Source organism: Puma concolor, chromosome B2 (assembly GCF_028749965.1).
Source record: "Puma concolor isolate L17-30 chromosome B2, mPumCon1.1.hap2, whole genome shotgun sequence".
Classification (NCBI taxonomy): Eukaryota; Metazoa; Chordata; class Mammalia; order Carnivora; family Felidae; genus Puma; species Puma concolor.
The window spans coordinates 127,472,499-127,489,764 of record NC_141671.1 but is presented as its reverse complement, the minus strand read 5'-3'; the positions used below and the strand labels follow the sequence as shown (position 1 = coordinate 127,489,764).

Sequence of the window (17,266 nt, the reverse complement as noted above, 5' to 3'; positions counted from 1 at the left end):
AAATCTGCAGAATAAGATTATCTACCTATTCAGTAGAATTCCCTCTAACCAGAACAAGAACTGTGGACTATCCATACGGAACCAACCTTGTGATTTTACTGCAGAGGTCAGCTACATGCGACACACTGCCATCACACAGCTGTCTAAGTTTGAAGTTTTCATCAGCCGCAACGGTGATTGTGGGATGGCTACCTGAGCAGTGATCAAAATCCCAGGTCTTCCCTATGATCTCTTCCGATCAAACAACCCCAAGCTCAAAAACCTTGAATCCCAAATAAAGTGACACACCGAAGAGAGATACAATGTTAGTTTCTGAAATTTTATTATTTTTAATACATACATGTCACAAACAGAAACCTTCAAACACCACACACAATTCCATAACCAAATGTTTCAGGTTTATCAACATTCTTTAACTATTTACACTTTCTCCCCCAACAAAAGTGCAATCCAAGACATCTTGACAAGAAATGTTTACTGACAAGAATATATTTGTGAGCTGGTTTTAATGATGCCCATCTGTTATTTTTTCTTTCCATTACCTGGAATAATAACAAAGTCAACAGGACACAGAGATGAGCTGGGTTAGGCAGCATCCTATTAAAGGAACGAAAACACTGAACAGGAGCACTTATTCCTCAAGTCCTCCCCAAACCTCCAACTAAAAATGCTCAAGAGCTGCAACCAGGAGACCAAAGAGGAGAGCTGAGTGGAGGTCCTGATCCGGGCACAGCACAACAGACTGTACATTAAGTGTCAGTCTTACAGGACAAAACAGAAGACTGCAGCAAGCTAGGTCTCACGGTCTGAGAAGTTACATGTCAGCCTATCCGTTAGTTTTAGTATTTCAACACCGAATAATATTCTTTCCTGATGAGGTCATCTCCCCCCAAACAGATACGAAAATACTTTTTATTCTGAAAATAAGCTTCTTTTGCAAACACTGGAAAGTAAAGACCGGGGAGAACTCTTTCTTAGAGTAGAATAATTCATCCCACTCCGCAATTCATGGCCAATGTCTATCTTTTAATCAAGCAGCTGAGAAACTCAGTATATCTATCACTTGCTTCAGATGCAACCAGAAGGGAGTGGAGAACTGAGTCAGCCTGAAGAGGAAGTAATAAAACCATCAGAAAGAGTTTCTCACTAGAATGAAGCAGGTAACATTTTATTTGTTCCAGGTACAGAATGCTTAAAACTAAATGAATAAAAAAAGAGTTAGAACAGATGAAAACTCACTTTGAAATTACTAATCACTTACAAGTGGTTCATTTTATTGAACACTACTTATCAGAAAAAAAGAAAATGGATCTCTGGTGTGACTAATGTCCTTTAATATCCGAACCACAACAAAAATGGTCATTTTTGACCTATTCCAATTTCCACCAGAGCAAAGTACTTTGACAAAGTGTGGCAAAAATACCAAGGTCAGCACATTTCCAAAATAAGATTTATTCTCCACATTGTTGCATACTCAATTATATTTTATTCTCAAATAAGCCAGATTCTCTACTTTAGAGGAGAACGTGATGCCTTAAAGGCAAAAGATACTCTCAGATGATACCTGTGCCTTGACTTTTAACATAACTGCAGCATCCACAGAATCCTAACTTTGTCATCCAAATAAAGGTCAAAAGCAAATTTTATCCAATTACAGGGAAAACTCCTCATCTTACTTTTCAGAGAGTAGAAAACAAATATAAGGAAAAAATACTGAATGCATCAGACACTACACTCACGGTAGTTTTAGACTACTAGGAGCTTGTGAATGTGTCAATGTGTCAATTTTAAGATCCAGAACAACAATATAAGCAGGTTTCTCTACAAAATTTTAGGTGAATTAAAAAACAGCATTACAGACATTTATTTTACTATATGTTTTAAGTTCAGAACTGAAATCCAAATGCTACTCTTAGGATAAGAGAAACCAATTTTTATACTTGGGTACATGAGAGAATCAATGGGGAACCAGTTAATTCACAATTACAGCTTTGTGTATTAAAGACAAATTTGCAAGGGCTTTGTCCTATAGACCTTTTAAGTCGCATCAAATACTGTCAGACCAATATCGATTTGCCACTTCTTAAAGGCATTGGGCATTTCCCCCTACTGTGAAATATTTTTCAGATCATCAAACACCAAACCAGATGCAGTAAACCAAATTACAATCATCCAAACTGAAAGATAAGAATATTAGTCAATATGCTGGTTCTTTAATGTTGTTATGTCAAACAAAACATCAAATATTTCATACAATAGAATGGAGACTTGCTTGCAATAATAGCTAAATGCTTCTGAGAGGAAAAACAGCTGTCTTTCTGAGAGGGAAAAAAAAAAAAGGTATAAACCAAATGAATAACACAAAATGCTCACATAACCCCAAATTTGGCTACCCATGAAACGACTGTACTTTCAGCATTCTATTAGCCTACATGTGTAATACTTGAAATTATCAAATCATTTTTGAGGGATCATATTCCAATTACAATTCTATACGGGTATGAGGTGCCCGTCTATTTAAACCATCAAGCTCTCATTAACACACGTCCGTATTTTGGAAAGCCCAATGCTCTGACTAATCGAGTTACACAAATTACCATCTTTTTTCACTAACGGTGAAGTATCACAGAGAGCTTCAGAATGATCTCTTCTCAAACATACTGTTACACATTACAACAGGTAATGTTTTGAAAAATGAAACACATTTAAAAAGAAATATTAAAGTTCTTTTCCTCATATCCTCAAAAGCAATTTTTTCCTTTCCTTCCTGGGGTCAAACCTATGATTTGGGAAACTCAGCATTAAATGGGTAAAATGTGGCCATAACAGTTTTGTGGAAGGTAAGGCATGGTAACGGTGGCTCTGAAATTCACCAGTTAGGGTCCACGGCTGTGAGATTACCCCTAAGAAGGATCTGACATCAGATGACACCTCGACAGTGCAACCTACATAAATCGACACCCACCCAAATCATGTTATTCATGGATTCTCTTTCAGGGCTCATCTGACCAACCTCAAAGACACAATTCAAATGACAGGGTTCTTTCTGCCTGATCTTGCCCCCTCCCTAGAGTCACTGTGTATCACTTCCAAATTCACTTAGCATATTCTCTGTGACAGGTCACTTACCCACAAATATTTGCAACACTATTAGTTTTCACAGGTCTTATAATTCGGATATAATTTTCAGGAGGACAACTGCTAAGTCACAACAGTGACAGAAACAGCACTCGGGTCTACTTGCAAATAATGTGGTCAGTGTGCAGTGCAGAACACTAAACCAAGACAGACTCATCCACTATCAGCTCCCCAGGCACAGACTCACGTTCACACATCACGTGTTTTTCCCAAGGCCCCGGGAAGATCTAAGAAGTGGGTCTTGAGACGGTTAATAAGATCGGAACAGGAGTTTCCTTCCAACACCTACCATGCTTTTAGTTTATAACCACATAATCCCTTTGCTAATTTCACCCTATCCTCCCCACCACCTTCAAAGCTGCATGAGAGACGCTTAGTGATGGTGAACCGCTAGCCCAGACTCACAGGATTATCCGTTTGGGCTCCGGTCGTGACCACAGACTAACACTGAGGAGTCAAGAGAGGGCAAGGGGCCAACCCCATGTCAGTGGCACATGTACACAAAGGAACTCTCCTTTAAATTAGAAAAGAAAGTAATGTCACAGAATGTCTCCCTATAAAAGATATGTAATAAAGAAGTAAGGTCAATAAAATAGCTACTACTAAAGCAAAGCTTTCATCAATAAGCTTCGAGAACTTTGAAGGAGGAAAATGGCTTCACGAAATGGTAGTCCAGGTTCCCACAGTGCGGACACTGCTGGACATTGCTGTACTCGGAGAAGTACTGCATCCCGATCCGTACGTCTATCACAGGCTTCCCGCAGTGCTTACAGTTCAGGCGGGCCTGGGGGGGAAACACAGACGCGTGAGCCACGATGCCCTTCTGTCTCACAGCACAGTCAATGTCACCCACACCGCGATGCAACACTGCTAGGCCAGAGAAACGGATCGAGAGTTTAGCAAAGCGTCCCTTTCATTGCCAAAAGCAGGTTATGCAAAGCCTAAGACGCATGCTCAACTGCTCATCGTCAGTCTGACGCACTGACTCTTAACATTTCTCCCTGGATGTGCACACCGCTAGCATTTCCACCTACTGGTACGAAGACAACTCCAAACCTGTACTGCCCGAACGTCTGCACTAAAGTTCCCCTAACAACAGGAAACCCCCTCCCCTGGATTGTACCGAGTGGCTGAAGCCAACTTCCCTCATTCAAAGCCTCATGAAGCTTCTGGGAACATGCTGAGTTTAGGTTAAAACTTCATATACATTTCTTTCTGCTCCTTACTGCCCTTGTTTCCTTTGATGTAAAAATAAAATGGCCCCTAAAATACTCAAGGAAAATTAACGATCCAGGAAGAAGTGCTATGTTTATCCTGAGGCTTCTGGGAAACCACCGCACAGCAGATCTTCATTCGTGCCTGGGCCTCTGACAGCACAAGACTAGAGTCTTTCAGCAAAAAGTCCAAGAACTTAAGTGAATAACCAGAAATGATAAATACAACAGACTCTCAATTTAGACTCATTCTAAAAATGTAATAAAAAGTATGATCTCATTTTGCGCTCAACACACTCCTGTGAGGCGTGTGAATTTTAGATGAAGAAACTGAGGCACACAGTGAGAGAGCAACATGGCTAAGACCACAAAGTCAGGAAGCAGAAAGGCTGGGAACGGAACAAAGTAGCTTACTCCAGAGCCCACATGCTTAGTCGTGACATGGACGACTTTTCTGGAGTCTAAGATCAATTCTCTTTTAGCTGATTAATCTCTCTGAACAACAAAAGTGAAATTCTGGGCAAACCTCTCTCTTTAATCATTCTCTTTAATCTGCTGTTCCTTTCAAATAACTAACCATCGCTTATTTTTGGCTCAAAGTCTTATTAGAAGACTTTCCTTGATTCCTTAATACTGTCTAACACTTGTACCTTCCCGGTGAATAAACAGTTGACCCTTGAACAACCCAGGTTGAACTACATGGGTCCTCTTATAAATAAGCAGATTTGTTTAAATAAATACAATAAAGTATTATAAATGTATTTTCTCTCCCTTATTATTTTCTTTATAATATTATCTTTTCTCTACCTTATTCAATGTAAGAATACAGTATACAATACATATGATATACAAAATATGCGTTAATCAACTACTTATTTATGTTATCGGTAAGGCTTCTGGTCAGTAGGAGACTATTAGTAGTTAAGCATTTGGGGAGTCAAAAGTTGTATGTGGATTTTCGACTGCACAGGGGATCAGTGCCCTTAACCCCTATGTTCAAGAGTGAACTGTAATTAATTGATATTTTTTTAAAGCCAAAGAGTAATCAAACATGTTTTCCATTTTACTAGGAGGCCATAAAATAAAAGTCTGAGCTTAGAGTTTTAAGGAAGAAATACATAGTGGGTACCAATACTGGGTATGGCAGGATGCCATTCTGCTTTCCTCCCTAAAGATAAGGAAATAATCCCATTGCCTTTCAAGCGTCTAATAGAAAGAACACCAGACTGGCTGTGACACATTTGTAAAGACCTGGGCAAAAAGGTCTATTCTGTGTGTGGAAAACAAGGAGGCTAAACTAGATCTCCCAGGTCCTTCCCGGCACCAACATTCTATGAGGCACAGGCCCCAAATTCTTTTATTTCCTTATTTCTTTAAAAGAGAACCCTCTCTCGTGTGTGTAAAGAGAGAGAAGCCGCCGCCTCCTGTTTCTCTCATCTCAAGAGCTGCCATCACGGCACGATGGATATTACAAAACGCTACAGTGCAGAACTCAAAGGCTAATGAGATCTCATTTCCAACGCTAATGGAATTTTAAAATGGAAATGTGGTCAATGTATCAGAATAGCATAAAAGTGGTCAGTCCTATCCGGAATCAAATGACAGGCTACGGATGGCCATCTAGGTCTCTCACGGCCATGCTTCTCTTCTGAGAACACTAGTAGAGACAAAATATAGCTGAAAAACCCACTCCGCCAACCTTTTAATTCAACCGACACAGGTTATCACAGGATACTCTCTTTATAAAATCACACCATAATGCTAAAGATACAAAACTATGTAGTAACCAATAAAGTGTGTACTAGTTATTGACATTGAAAGCCAGACTTGGCCACCAAAGAGCCAAGGAAAATTCTCTCCTACCCATGAATATCAAGGAATCCTAAAACGAGGCTTTCTTTTCCCCAAGCACTTGGAAACAAACCAAGATACTTCCAAGAAATTTCTTTTGTCTGCTGTGTTTCCATGTACTTATTAATATGTTTTCAGAGGCTACCACCTCCCTTTTTCCTGGTGGCAGCTAAGTTTTGGAAAATGCTTCCTCTTACCGGTGCTTTATGGATTACATATCTTTCATGTTGACCTCCCAACACTGTACAAAGCAGGCAGTTCCTGGGTAACTTTACTATCCCATAGGAAGAAAGCAAAAGAAAATCCTCTCTATTAAAGAAGGGGCTTGAACCCATGAACTATGAGACCATGACCTGAGCTGAAGTCAGACAACTGAACTGACTGAGCCACCCAGGCACCCCTAAGTAATAGCTTTTTTTTCTTACTAGAACCTAAGTATACGTTAATCATACAAACATAAGAAAATAGAGCAAAAGAAAACTTAGGGAACCAATTTGCATCCCACCATCCAGAAACAACCTCTGGTTAACAGGCCAGCAGCTCCCTTTTTACAAATGGAAGCATACTTCCATACATATTATGCTATTTTATAAAGTACCTTTGTGACTTGAAATACTAAAACTCTTTCTTATGAATTAGATATTACTCTACATACCCCTTTGAGTGGCTGCCGAGTATTCCAGCAACAACTCCCTCACACTGGTGAATCAGCCATCATCCCTGGACTCTGGGGAAGTCTTAGGATTGTTCACTTATCTGCCTCCTCCTCTCCCAAGCTAACTACAGCACTGCCTCTAACTCTTCTACACCGACTACAGAAAAGAAGCCGGAGATCATCCACAGCTCGCTCTGTGGGGCCAATACCAACCTGACAGCACGGAGAGGCGGCCAGGATGTCGTAGGTGTACATGGTGCCCAGCTGGTGCCAGCTGCCGTCCCACCGCGACTTACACTTGATGCAGATGATCTTGTGAACCCCTTCCAGGCAGTCCACGCACACCGCGTACAGGTGCATGAGTCTCCCTGTGCACAGAAGACATAATGCTGAGAGTGGCCGTTAGAAGGGATAAAAAAAGTGGGTTACCCATCAATTATAAACAAACATGTTATCATTCAAATAAAATAAGCAAAATAGGTCCTATTTATCACATATCCCCAAGATGTCCTTTTAGAATAATGATGAATAGTAACTATTATCAATGGGACATATATTTGAAGTTCAGTTTTAATAAATATTGGCTCAATTCACTTTTCCAAAAAGAACTGACAGGTTTCCAATATGGACATCCAAACTCAAATGATCAAGCCACAAATGCTAAAAACTAGCCAGTGATGACAGAGGACTTTCTGCTCGGAAGTCTGTGCGTGGTGTGGGGACTGAACCACAACGCTAGTCTTCAGTCAAGGGCTTTCATCCACCGACAGGTCCCATCATAAAAAAAGGCAAAAGTCTGTCTTGATATACTGGTGGCCCAGAATTCTACCACAGCCACGATTACTACATTAACTGTCTTTGTCTCCAAAACTGCTCAGCCATCACCATATTTAATTTAGGAACCAGAATTATAGCTTACTTGTAAGTGGTTATTTAAAAGGATTTCAATGCTTTGTTATTTACTTGGCTCTTCAAAGACACAACCCCATTCTTCCATCACCTATTAACATCTAGTGCTTGAGAAAGAAGTCACCCTTGTTTACACAGAAGGGTTAGTTAGGATTCAAATCATTGGGAAAGACTGGGAATGTCCAGGATCAGCTCAGACAATGTGTAAGAGCAACACTGTTGCTCTCACAGGGAGCTCTGCTGTGCTGAAAGCTATGGTAAGAAGAACACGTCCTCCTCCAGAATGTGCTGCTCCCTGCCATCCGCCCACCCGTGGCTCTTCACCTTTCAGAGGTTAGGGCCAGCCTGCTCCTTACCTGTTGGGGTGTCGGGGGTAATACAGTACTTACAGAGACACTTTTCATTGCATTTGCTTACAAGGCTCTCTCTTCCTCCGTGAGGGTAGGAACACGTCTACACATGCGCGCACGCGCGCGCACACACACACACACACACACACACACACACACACACACACACACACACTGTTCTCAGGACTATCTAATTTTCACCTTTCTCCACCCATTCCCTGATAGGTTCCCTTCAGACATGGTCCTGGGCTCTGCCATATACTCTTCCTTTACTTTCTCTTTTCTCCCTATTCAAGAGTTCTTCTAATCTTAAAATCTGAACCACCACTGTTATAAAAGAAGCTCCCCAAATGCTTATTTCTCAAGGTGCTTGCTACATAGACCTCTCCAGCGAAGAGTCCCAACACCCCTTCAAACCCAAAACACACCAATGTCCTCATCGTCTTTCCCCTAAGACAAGTCCCCTTCCCAACATTCTCCACTCCCGTCCATGACAGCATCATTTTTCTGATCTAGAGCCAAAGTGAGCTAACAGGGATGCATTCTCATCCTCTATAGGCAAGCTGTCCCCCAAGCCTCAATTTTTCCTTTAAAATAATCTCCTGTAGATATATATTCCTACCTTTCAGTTCCCACTGTTAGCACCCAACAGTCTCTCATCTCCTGCCATCTAGACCGGAGATAGAAGTTCTACCTCCCTTTAAAAAAAAAAAAAAAAAAAAAAAAAAAAGGAAGTTCTACCTCCCTATAGATAGGTTCCACCCCTTTTGAACAATTTTTTCCCCAACCGATCATCTACTCTTAAAAAAAAAAAACAACTCTTGGGGCGCCTGGGTGGCTCAGTTGGCTGAGCGTCTGACTTTGGCTCAGGTCATGATCTCACGGTTCATGAGTTCGGGCCCCACGTCAGGCTCTGTGCTGACAACTCAGAGCCTGGAGCCTGCTTCGCATTCTGTGTCTCCCTCTCTCTCTGCTCCTCCCCAGCTCGTGCTCTGTCTGTCTCTCTCTCTCTCAAAAAATAAACAAACATTAAAAAAATTGTTTTCTTTAAACTCTTCAGTTCTTAAAGAACACGGCAAAGCTCTTGTTATGGCTCAAAAGGACACCCACAATCTATTGTCCACCTGACCTACTCATTGTCCACTGCAGAACCTCTACCCTAACCAACCTGTTCTCTCCAGTTCTGTCTCCCAACTTTTTAACCACCATTCCTTTGCTCATGTTGCTCCCTGTCCTTATCAGCAAAGACCTTATGTGAGCAGACCCTCTGCTTATCAAAATCCAGCCCACCTTCTGACATCTGCCTTCACGCTGCCTCCTGTGACTACGCAGGCCAAAGTGGTCCCTTCCTTACTGTAGGCAACTACAGGATGCCTAACATACATCATATCCAGGTGTTATGAACTCCACAGGTGGTACTAGTGTCTTCAGTCTGGTAAAGTTAATTACATTTTTATAAAAACATCTTACATCCTGGGGGCACCTGGGTGGCTCAGCTGGTTGGGCGTCCAACTTCAGCTCAGGTCATGAACTCACAGTTCGGCAGTTCGAGCCCTGCATCGGGCTCTGGTGGTGCGGGGCCTGCTTGGGATTCTCTCTCCCTCTCTTTGCCCCTTCCCCACCTGCACATACTCTCTCTCTCCTCTCTCTCTCTCTCTCTCAAAATAAATAAATAAACTTAAAAAAAAAAATCACAACCTAAGATTATAAATTGGTGAAAAGCAAGAACTGATAGTACCCAGCACATGTATGAAATTCATAAAACAGACTCACTGATGAATGGGTTAAGCGAAAAGAATCCATCACAAGTAGAAGAACACTCCTCTCATGTACACCAAACGCCTGTACTCTCATTCATCTTCAGAAAGAGTATTTCCAGCCTTAAAACGAAGTGAAAGTAGTTTCCACCTACTTCCCTCTAAAATTATCCCCGACCAGTATAAAGAATGAGAAACAAAACACAAACTCCATTTTCCAGGAAACTACGAGATACCTGCAAACCCGAACCAAAATAAGAGCTCAGAAGCTGGATGAAGGCATTTTAAATGGTTTAGCGCTGGAAGCAGCCAGCATGCACAGGGGGGACTGGGATGAGGTGCTGAGAGGAAAACAGTGTGGGATAGACAAGTAGCCATTCTGTGCAACTTTTTCCACCAAATCACCCCCCAAATCTCGGCTGGCCTTACAACTTATTTTGAAGAACACAACGTGACAGAAGTGATGAGACTCAGTTCCACGCCTACGCCTCTGGAGAGAGACTGCAGCCCCCACACTCACCCCCACTGAATGCAGGAAAGAGCCCAGCCCAGCCCTACCGGAAGATAGAAGACTACACAGAACAAGGAGGAGGGTAGAGCCATTCAGTCCGGCTGAGGCTCCCCAGGCCAGCCAGTCTGCCAACTGTCAGACGCGTGTCAGGGGCCATCCTAACCAACCTCCCCACAGAACGGTGACAAATCAGAAATCATCACTGTTTTAAAACACTCAGTGGGGGAGTAATTTGCCTTTAACAAAGGTTAAAAGACATTCGGGATGAGGTGAAGCTCTGGAAAAGGAAGGGGGTGGGGCTCCCCCTGCAACTTCACTTCCTCTTCCTCGGATGAGAAAGTTAGGACAAGAAACTGCATCTGTGAAACAAGAACAAGATGCTATTAAAAAGAGCTCTTGGAAATTATATTCATATTTACATAACAGAAAATCTTAAACTCAGTAAAAATACTGGAATATAAAGTCCAAGAAATCTTCCAGAAGGCAAGATAAAGAGATAAACAATAGGCTCAATGTGTATATAATAGAACAAAAAAAAGGGATCAATTTTAAGAGATCCAATATCTGACTAACAGTTGCACAGGGTTTTTTTTTTCCCCCTTAAATGAAAGAAAAAATCTTCAGAGAAATAAATTAGAAGAAAATTCCCCCAAACTAAAGACTGTAAGTTTACACAGTCAAATGTTTCACAACGAATTGGGGCGGGGGGGGGGGGGGGGGGGGAGACAAGTGACGGTGAAACTTCAGAACACTAGGGATAAAGAGGAAATCTTAAAACCTTCAGGGGATAGAAGGGGAGAACAAAGGGACAGGAATAAGACTACTATTTGACTTCTCAACAGTGACACTGGAAGACAGGAGACAGTGAAGAAATGCCTTCAAAATCCTAAGGGGAAAATATTTATAACTTGGAAGACTTCTACCCAGTCAGACAGCAATCAAGTATGAAGATAGAATCAAGATCTTATCAGACTTTCAAAGTCAGAAAATACCTATTCCCATGCTTCCTTTCTCAGAAAGCTCCTGGGGATGTTTCTTAACAAACTGGGGAATAAACCAAGAAAAAAGAAAACACGGGATCTAGGAAAAAGAAGATTAAAAAAAAAAAAAAAAAAAAAAAAAGAAAAGCAAATAAAGAATTCCTGGAAGGGCAGCTATGTAGTACAGCCAGTAATGAGCGCACCAGGACAGACAGAAGCAGGGAGACGAAAGGCTCCGTGAAGGAGATTTCTGCAAAAAGAAATTTATAAAATGTATGATACGTATGTGCAAATGTTTCTGAAAGCTTTGTGAGAGCTGCTGGAAAGTGAGAACAACCAGCCATTGTTTCCAAAAAGATGAAGCCAATGAAACTGTGAAGCAACTATTAACTTGAAGAAAAACAAAAGATGTCTTAGAATATACTGTACTCTACACAGGAAATGCACCTACACTACTTACTCAACATTAAATATTTACATAATCTTAACAGTAAAAACATTAAGGATTTAACCAAGAACTGTAATAGATTATCCTGATAGAAAGCGGAAGATTTAAGAAAGCAGAGTCATCCACCTCAAAAGTAAGCCAACAGACAGTATCCCAAATTGGACATGAAGATAGCGGTTTTTAAATGATGATGGGAAAAACCTGAGAATCAGTTACAGTTGAAACGTGCTCGTCTCTGGGAACCGAAACAGCAGGCATTGATGGGAAGAAGGCAGGTGGGGCTACATCGTTTCTACTACAGGCTTTGTTAGCACACTTGTTTTGAAATTTATTTTTGTTTGTTAAGTTTATTTATTTTGAGAGAAAGAGCATGCACAGGAGGGGCAGAGAGAGTGGGGGGGAGAGGGAGAGAATCCCAAGCAGGCTCTGCACTGTCACAGGCGCCCCATTTTTTAGCACGCTTTTAAAGTTACAAATGTGTTACACATCATGTATCTCACTTTTATAGAAATTCAGTAATTTAGGGCGCCTGGGTGGCTCAATGGGGTAAGCGGCTGATCTTGATTTTGGTTCAGGTCATGATCTCACAGCTGTGAGATCAAGCCCCACGTTGGGCTCCATGCTGCCGGTGTGGAGCCTACTTGGGATTTACTCCCTCTCTCTGTCTCTGTCTCTCTCTCTCCCCCTCTCTTTGCTCCTCCCCACCTCACACATCTATGTGCATGCACTCTCTCTCAAAATAAATAAATAAAAACCTTTTTAAAAAATTCAATAATTTTACATGAATGGACAGGTTTCTCCCTGATACTGACCAACCCCCATCACTTAAGTGATGGCCGAACTATCCCTACATCCTTGAATAGTCATCCACAGCACTAAGTTCCCCCCACTCCACCACCAGGGTGATGTCTCAGCTTTCAATAACCCTCCACTTTCCTTTTGCTGCTATCAAGAAAGACTCACCTTCCATAAACTTCAAGATTGTTTCAACTAATCTAAAAACGCGTTGGTCCTCTCTGACCCCGACTTTCCCTTACTCCATCATGTTTACAAGGATCAAACCGAATACACAACGTGCTGGGCACATTAACAAAGGTTTGAAAGGCAACTGTCTTACACCAAGTGACATAATTATGCAATTCCTACTCTCAATTCCCTCCCAGTGACGGAAAACTATACACCAGGAATCCTCCCTTCAAAATCACAGCAGAACCAAACACAAAGTTACCCCCCGGGACAACAATACTTGGTACGGTGACGTCGGAGTAAAGAAAGAAAACCAGCCCCACGGCCACCACCTCAATGGGCAAAGCTGAAATACTCAAGCATTACCTAGCACCTGACTAAGACAAAAAGCAGCAACAGCTAAAATTAAGCCAGAACAGAGCCATCCCATCGTGTTAGCTTTTCAGCTTGTAACAAACCGAAAGCAGGCAAGGTGAATGAACACCTGTACCTTGAAGATGGCACGGAACATCATATTCGATCTCATCGTGTCTCGACGGGCTCAAGAACAGAGTTCCGTCCACCAGCGGGAACTGTTCGAACACCGGGAGCGCCCGGTGGCACAGAGCACAGTTCACGACATTCCTGTGGCTGGCGCTGAGGGCCGCGAGAATGAACTTGCGCAGATCCTCGCCCTGGCCCATCTGGGCATCGTCTTCCATCCGCACGTGGAAAGTGTTCAACTTATGCCGGGGGATGTGAGTGAGCAGTTCGGACAAGTCCAGCCGCCGCAGGAACTGCACGGGCGCGTCGAAGTGGCCCCCCCTGTGCACGGATAACCCAGCCGGACTATACTCGAAGTGGGTGTTTCGGAACACGTGGCCCCCGGCCATGGCCTTCTTGTGAGGCTCCAGATGGATGGCATTCTTCAAGAATTCCCCGAGGTACCTGGAGGAGCGGGGGCCGCTGAAGTGGGCAGGGGAGAGGATGGAGTAGCCGGTGGGCGGGGACTGGCCAGGGGAGCCGCAGGGAGAGCGGGCCCCGTAGGCTGCGGCGCCGACTGCCTTCTCCTGGGAGTTCTGCCGGTCCATGGAGTGCCGCCGCGGGAGGTCATGGCTCAGGCCTTTCTGGGGCTTGCTCGGCGGCCTGCACTTTTTTGCTTCCTCCCCTGCTTCGCCGGGGGGCCTCCCTGTGTTCTTCTCCGACACGGACTTCTTCTTTTTCTCATCCTGCATCCGCTTCACCTGGTACCAGTCTGTGTCCTTCTTTAAGTGGCCCTGCCCGCAGCGGCAGGAGCAGAAGCGGAAGGCCAGGTCGTAGCCCTTCTTTGTCCACATGTTTTGGCGGCACTGCTTCTCGTTCCAGCTGCGGGCCCGGCCGATGCAGTTGAACTGGACGAGGATGCTGCTCTCCCACTCGTAGAAACACTGCAGGTGCATCCAGGTGCTGGAGGGGCAGTGCTCGTTGTTGCACACCACCTTCTGGTAGTCGTCCTTGTCCAGGTCCACCGGCCTGCCAAAGCTGCAGATCAGGGGCGTGGCACAAGGGGCTTCTGGGAAGAAACAGAGACAGAGAGAGACAGAGAGGAGGAGAGAGAGAGAGAGAGAGGTTCAGCACGCAGGAGGGGGAATCCCAGCTGGCACCTGGTCAGAGAGCAAAGCTACCATCCCCACCTTAGCCCATTCATGCCAACAGTGCAATTTTCTGGTGTCAAGATTTCCTCCGCTGGAATAACACCAGACGGGATTAGACAACACGTACTACTCTCTTCTGGTGTTCTGCTGGGCCGAGGGAATTTATTTTCAGATGTTTGTTATCTGCTGAAAAACACACCAGTAAGCTTCAGAAAGTCCAAATCCTTCACAGTGCAATTAGCCGTATGTCAATACTTACAACGGTATAGTGTAGTACGAGGTTTTCCTAAGATGTGAGTGTAATGACAGGCAGTTCCAAGGTTCTTTTAAAAAAAGAATCACTCTAGGGGCGCCTGGGTGGCGCAGTCGGTTAAGCGTCCGACTTCAACCAGGTCACGATCTCACGGTCCGTGAGTTCGAGCCCCGCGTCGGGCTCTGGGCTGATGGCTCGGAGCCTGGAGCCTGTTTCCGATTCTGTGTCTCCCTCTCTCTCTGCCCCTCGCCCGTTCATGCTCTGTCTCTCTCTGTCCCAAAAATAAATAATAAAAAACGTTGAAAAAAAAAAATTAAAAAAAAAAAAAAAAGAATCACTCTAATGAACTAGGAAATCATATGATGAAGCCACTTAGCCAACTAGTTCAGGTGATAGCTCCTAAAGGGCCCGCAAAGCCCTTTTTCACAAACTTTAGGTTATCCTGAATATCACAGAAAAGCTAGAAAACAGAATTACCTCTCCCCAATTCTCTCCTAGAATGGTCTGATACCTAAGGGGAGAATGTCTGGTCAAACTAATTGTTGGTCTCCACAGAATTACACCGCCAGGTCATGAAGGAGAAAACTGGAACTCTCCTCAAGCTATCAGGACAGAAAGCAGGAACACCGAGATATTTCTGCCCTATTTAACCACATACCCCACGGGCATCCAAAAGGCCAATCGGGTCCCCCTAAAAGGAGGGAAAACTTGGTGACACAGAGTAGGATCTATTTCTTAACAAGTAAATAGGATTTACAGTGACGAATTCCACTGGATTCTGGTTACTTCAACACCCTTAATATTTTCAAAAGGCCCTTTTGGAAAGCAGTAATACTCCTAGTCGGGAACCGCTGGGCCTGATCAGGAAGGTTCTACATGCCAAGCTTAGTTTAGACTTTATCTTTTTGTAGCTGAGAACGGTCAGTCAGAGTTCTGTTCTAGAAAGCTTACCCTGATGGCAGTGTGGGACATGAGTCCCTGGTGGCAGTGTGGGACATGAGTGAGAGCCTGACCTACAGCAGCAGCACAGTAAGATGGCACCTGCTGCTGGGATAAGCAAACTCTGATGGACAGCGAGCACAAGAGGGGCAGGTTTGGACAAAGACAACTTGGGGCTGGCCTGATTCTGGATCTGCTGAATTGGAAGCCTGTGTGCCACCGAGGTGGAGAAAGACAAGCCCAGAGCTCAAGTGACCTGGGGCCCGAATACAGATGTGCAGCTACACACCCAGAGGTGGAGGTTAAATCCCTGGACTGAGGAGTTAGCCCAAGAGGAATGTGAGGAGAGGAAATGAATCCTGAGAGGCAACATTAAAAGGCAGGAGAAGAGTCCTCCACAGAGCCTAGTAAGGAATGAACTGAGGATTCACTGAAAGACAAGTCAGGAGAGAATTCTATCATGGCAGCTGGAAAGTTACAAGAACAGAGGACTAAGAAATCCCCCAGAGATCACTGTTTCTCAACCTCTGCACTACTGACATTTTGGACTGGGTACTTCTTTGTTGTGGGCAGTGTCCTGTGCACTGTAAGACATTTAGCAGCATTTCTGCTAGGTGCCAGGAACACCACCCTCAACTGTGACACCCCAAAATGTCTCCAGACACTGCCAGCTATCCCCTGGGTGGGCAGAGGGAAAAAAAACTGCCCCTCGTTGGAAACTACTGGGTAACTTAAAGACTGAAAAGTCTTCACCAGAATGGTCAGTAAGCCAGTCAGTGACATCTTAGCAAGAACAGTTCCAGTGGGATGACAGGGGACAGATCAGAGGTGGATGGTGAAGAGTAGATGGTGAGGTAAAATAGTAGTAGTACAGATGACCTCCCAGAAAACTCTTCCCAGAAGTACAACTGTAGAAGAAAGGGAAAAGAATGGGAAGAGGCCAGTAAGAGTAGGGACCTACACATGTATATCTACACACATGTATATCTACTCGGGGAACGAATGCCAGAAATTCAGGATAGCTTTAACAGTAGGAGAGGCAATGAGCTCTGCAACTGCATCACTCAAAGCCCTTCCCGACCTCACCCCTGCCCACTGGATCACAAATACAGCACTCCACCAGCACAGGTGATGGCACCCATACAGCCTATGGCACTCGTGTGTTACAATCTTCCCCTTCAGCGTGGAACTCCGGGCGTCGGTCAAAGGCCCTACCCAACTTGTCTACCTCCATTCCTTTGATCACTGCGGTTCCCCCATCTACCGCCTAGGAGCCCACAATCCTTAATCTTCATTTGTCCAAATCCTACCGGCCTAGTGTAGCAATTCACAGCATGGACTCTCAACCAGACTGCCCGAGCTAGAATCCCAGCAGTACCACTGCTGAGCTGCGTGCTCCCGGACAAGTCACTTCTGTCTTAATTTCCTGTACGGAATGCAGGTAACAACTGAATGTACTTTATATGGTTGTTGTAAGAACAAAATATACCAACACACGAGCGGCACTTACAGCAGGGCCTGGCACATAGAAAACCTTCTCTGTTTCCTCCCATCCTTCAAGGCCCACCTCTAGACACTGATTTCACCAGAACCACCCCCTCCCGACCACAGTCTGGTCTGAACCTTACTTGAGTCCCCACTGTGGTCCCACCAGGTGATAACTTCAGACAGGATGCCTCTTC

The 17,266-nt window shown here is 44.0% G+C and overlaps 1 protein-coding gene across 3 annotated transcripts in view; it reads right to left on the bottom strand.

The window, feature by feature from the left end:
- Positions 1-305: 305 nt before the first annotated feature.
- Positions 306-17,266, bottom strand: part of HECA (HECA ribonucleoprotein granule regulator) — a 50,690-nt gene continuing 33,729 nt past the window's right edge. Inside the window, exons 2-4 of one of the 3 annotated variants that reach the window (XM_086707982.1) lie at positions 13,270-14,310; positions 7,072-7,247; positions 306-3,922 (exon numbers count right to left, since the gene is read on the bottom strand). In XM_086707982.1, the coding sequence (XP_086564108.1) occupies positions 3,758-3,922; positions 7,072-7,247; positions 13,270-14,310 (1,382 nt within the window). In that variant the 3' untranslated portion in view covers positions 306-3,757. The remainder of the gene's footprint in view (positions 3,923-7,071; positions 7,248-13,269; positions 14,311-17,266) is intronic. The other 2 variants (XM_086707983.1, XM_086707984.1) reach the window with 2 other exon arrangements.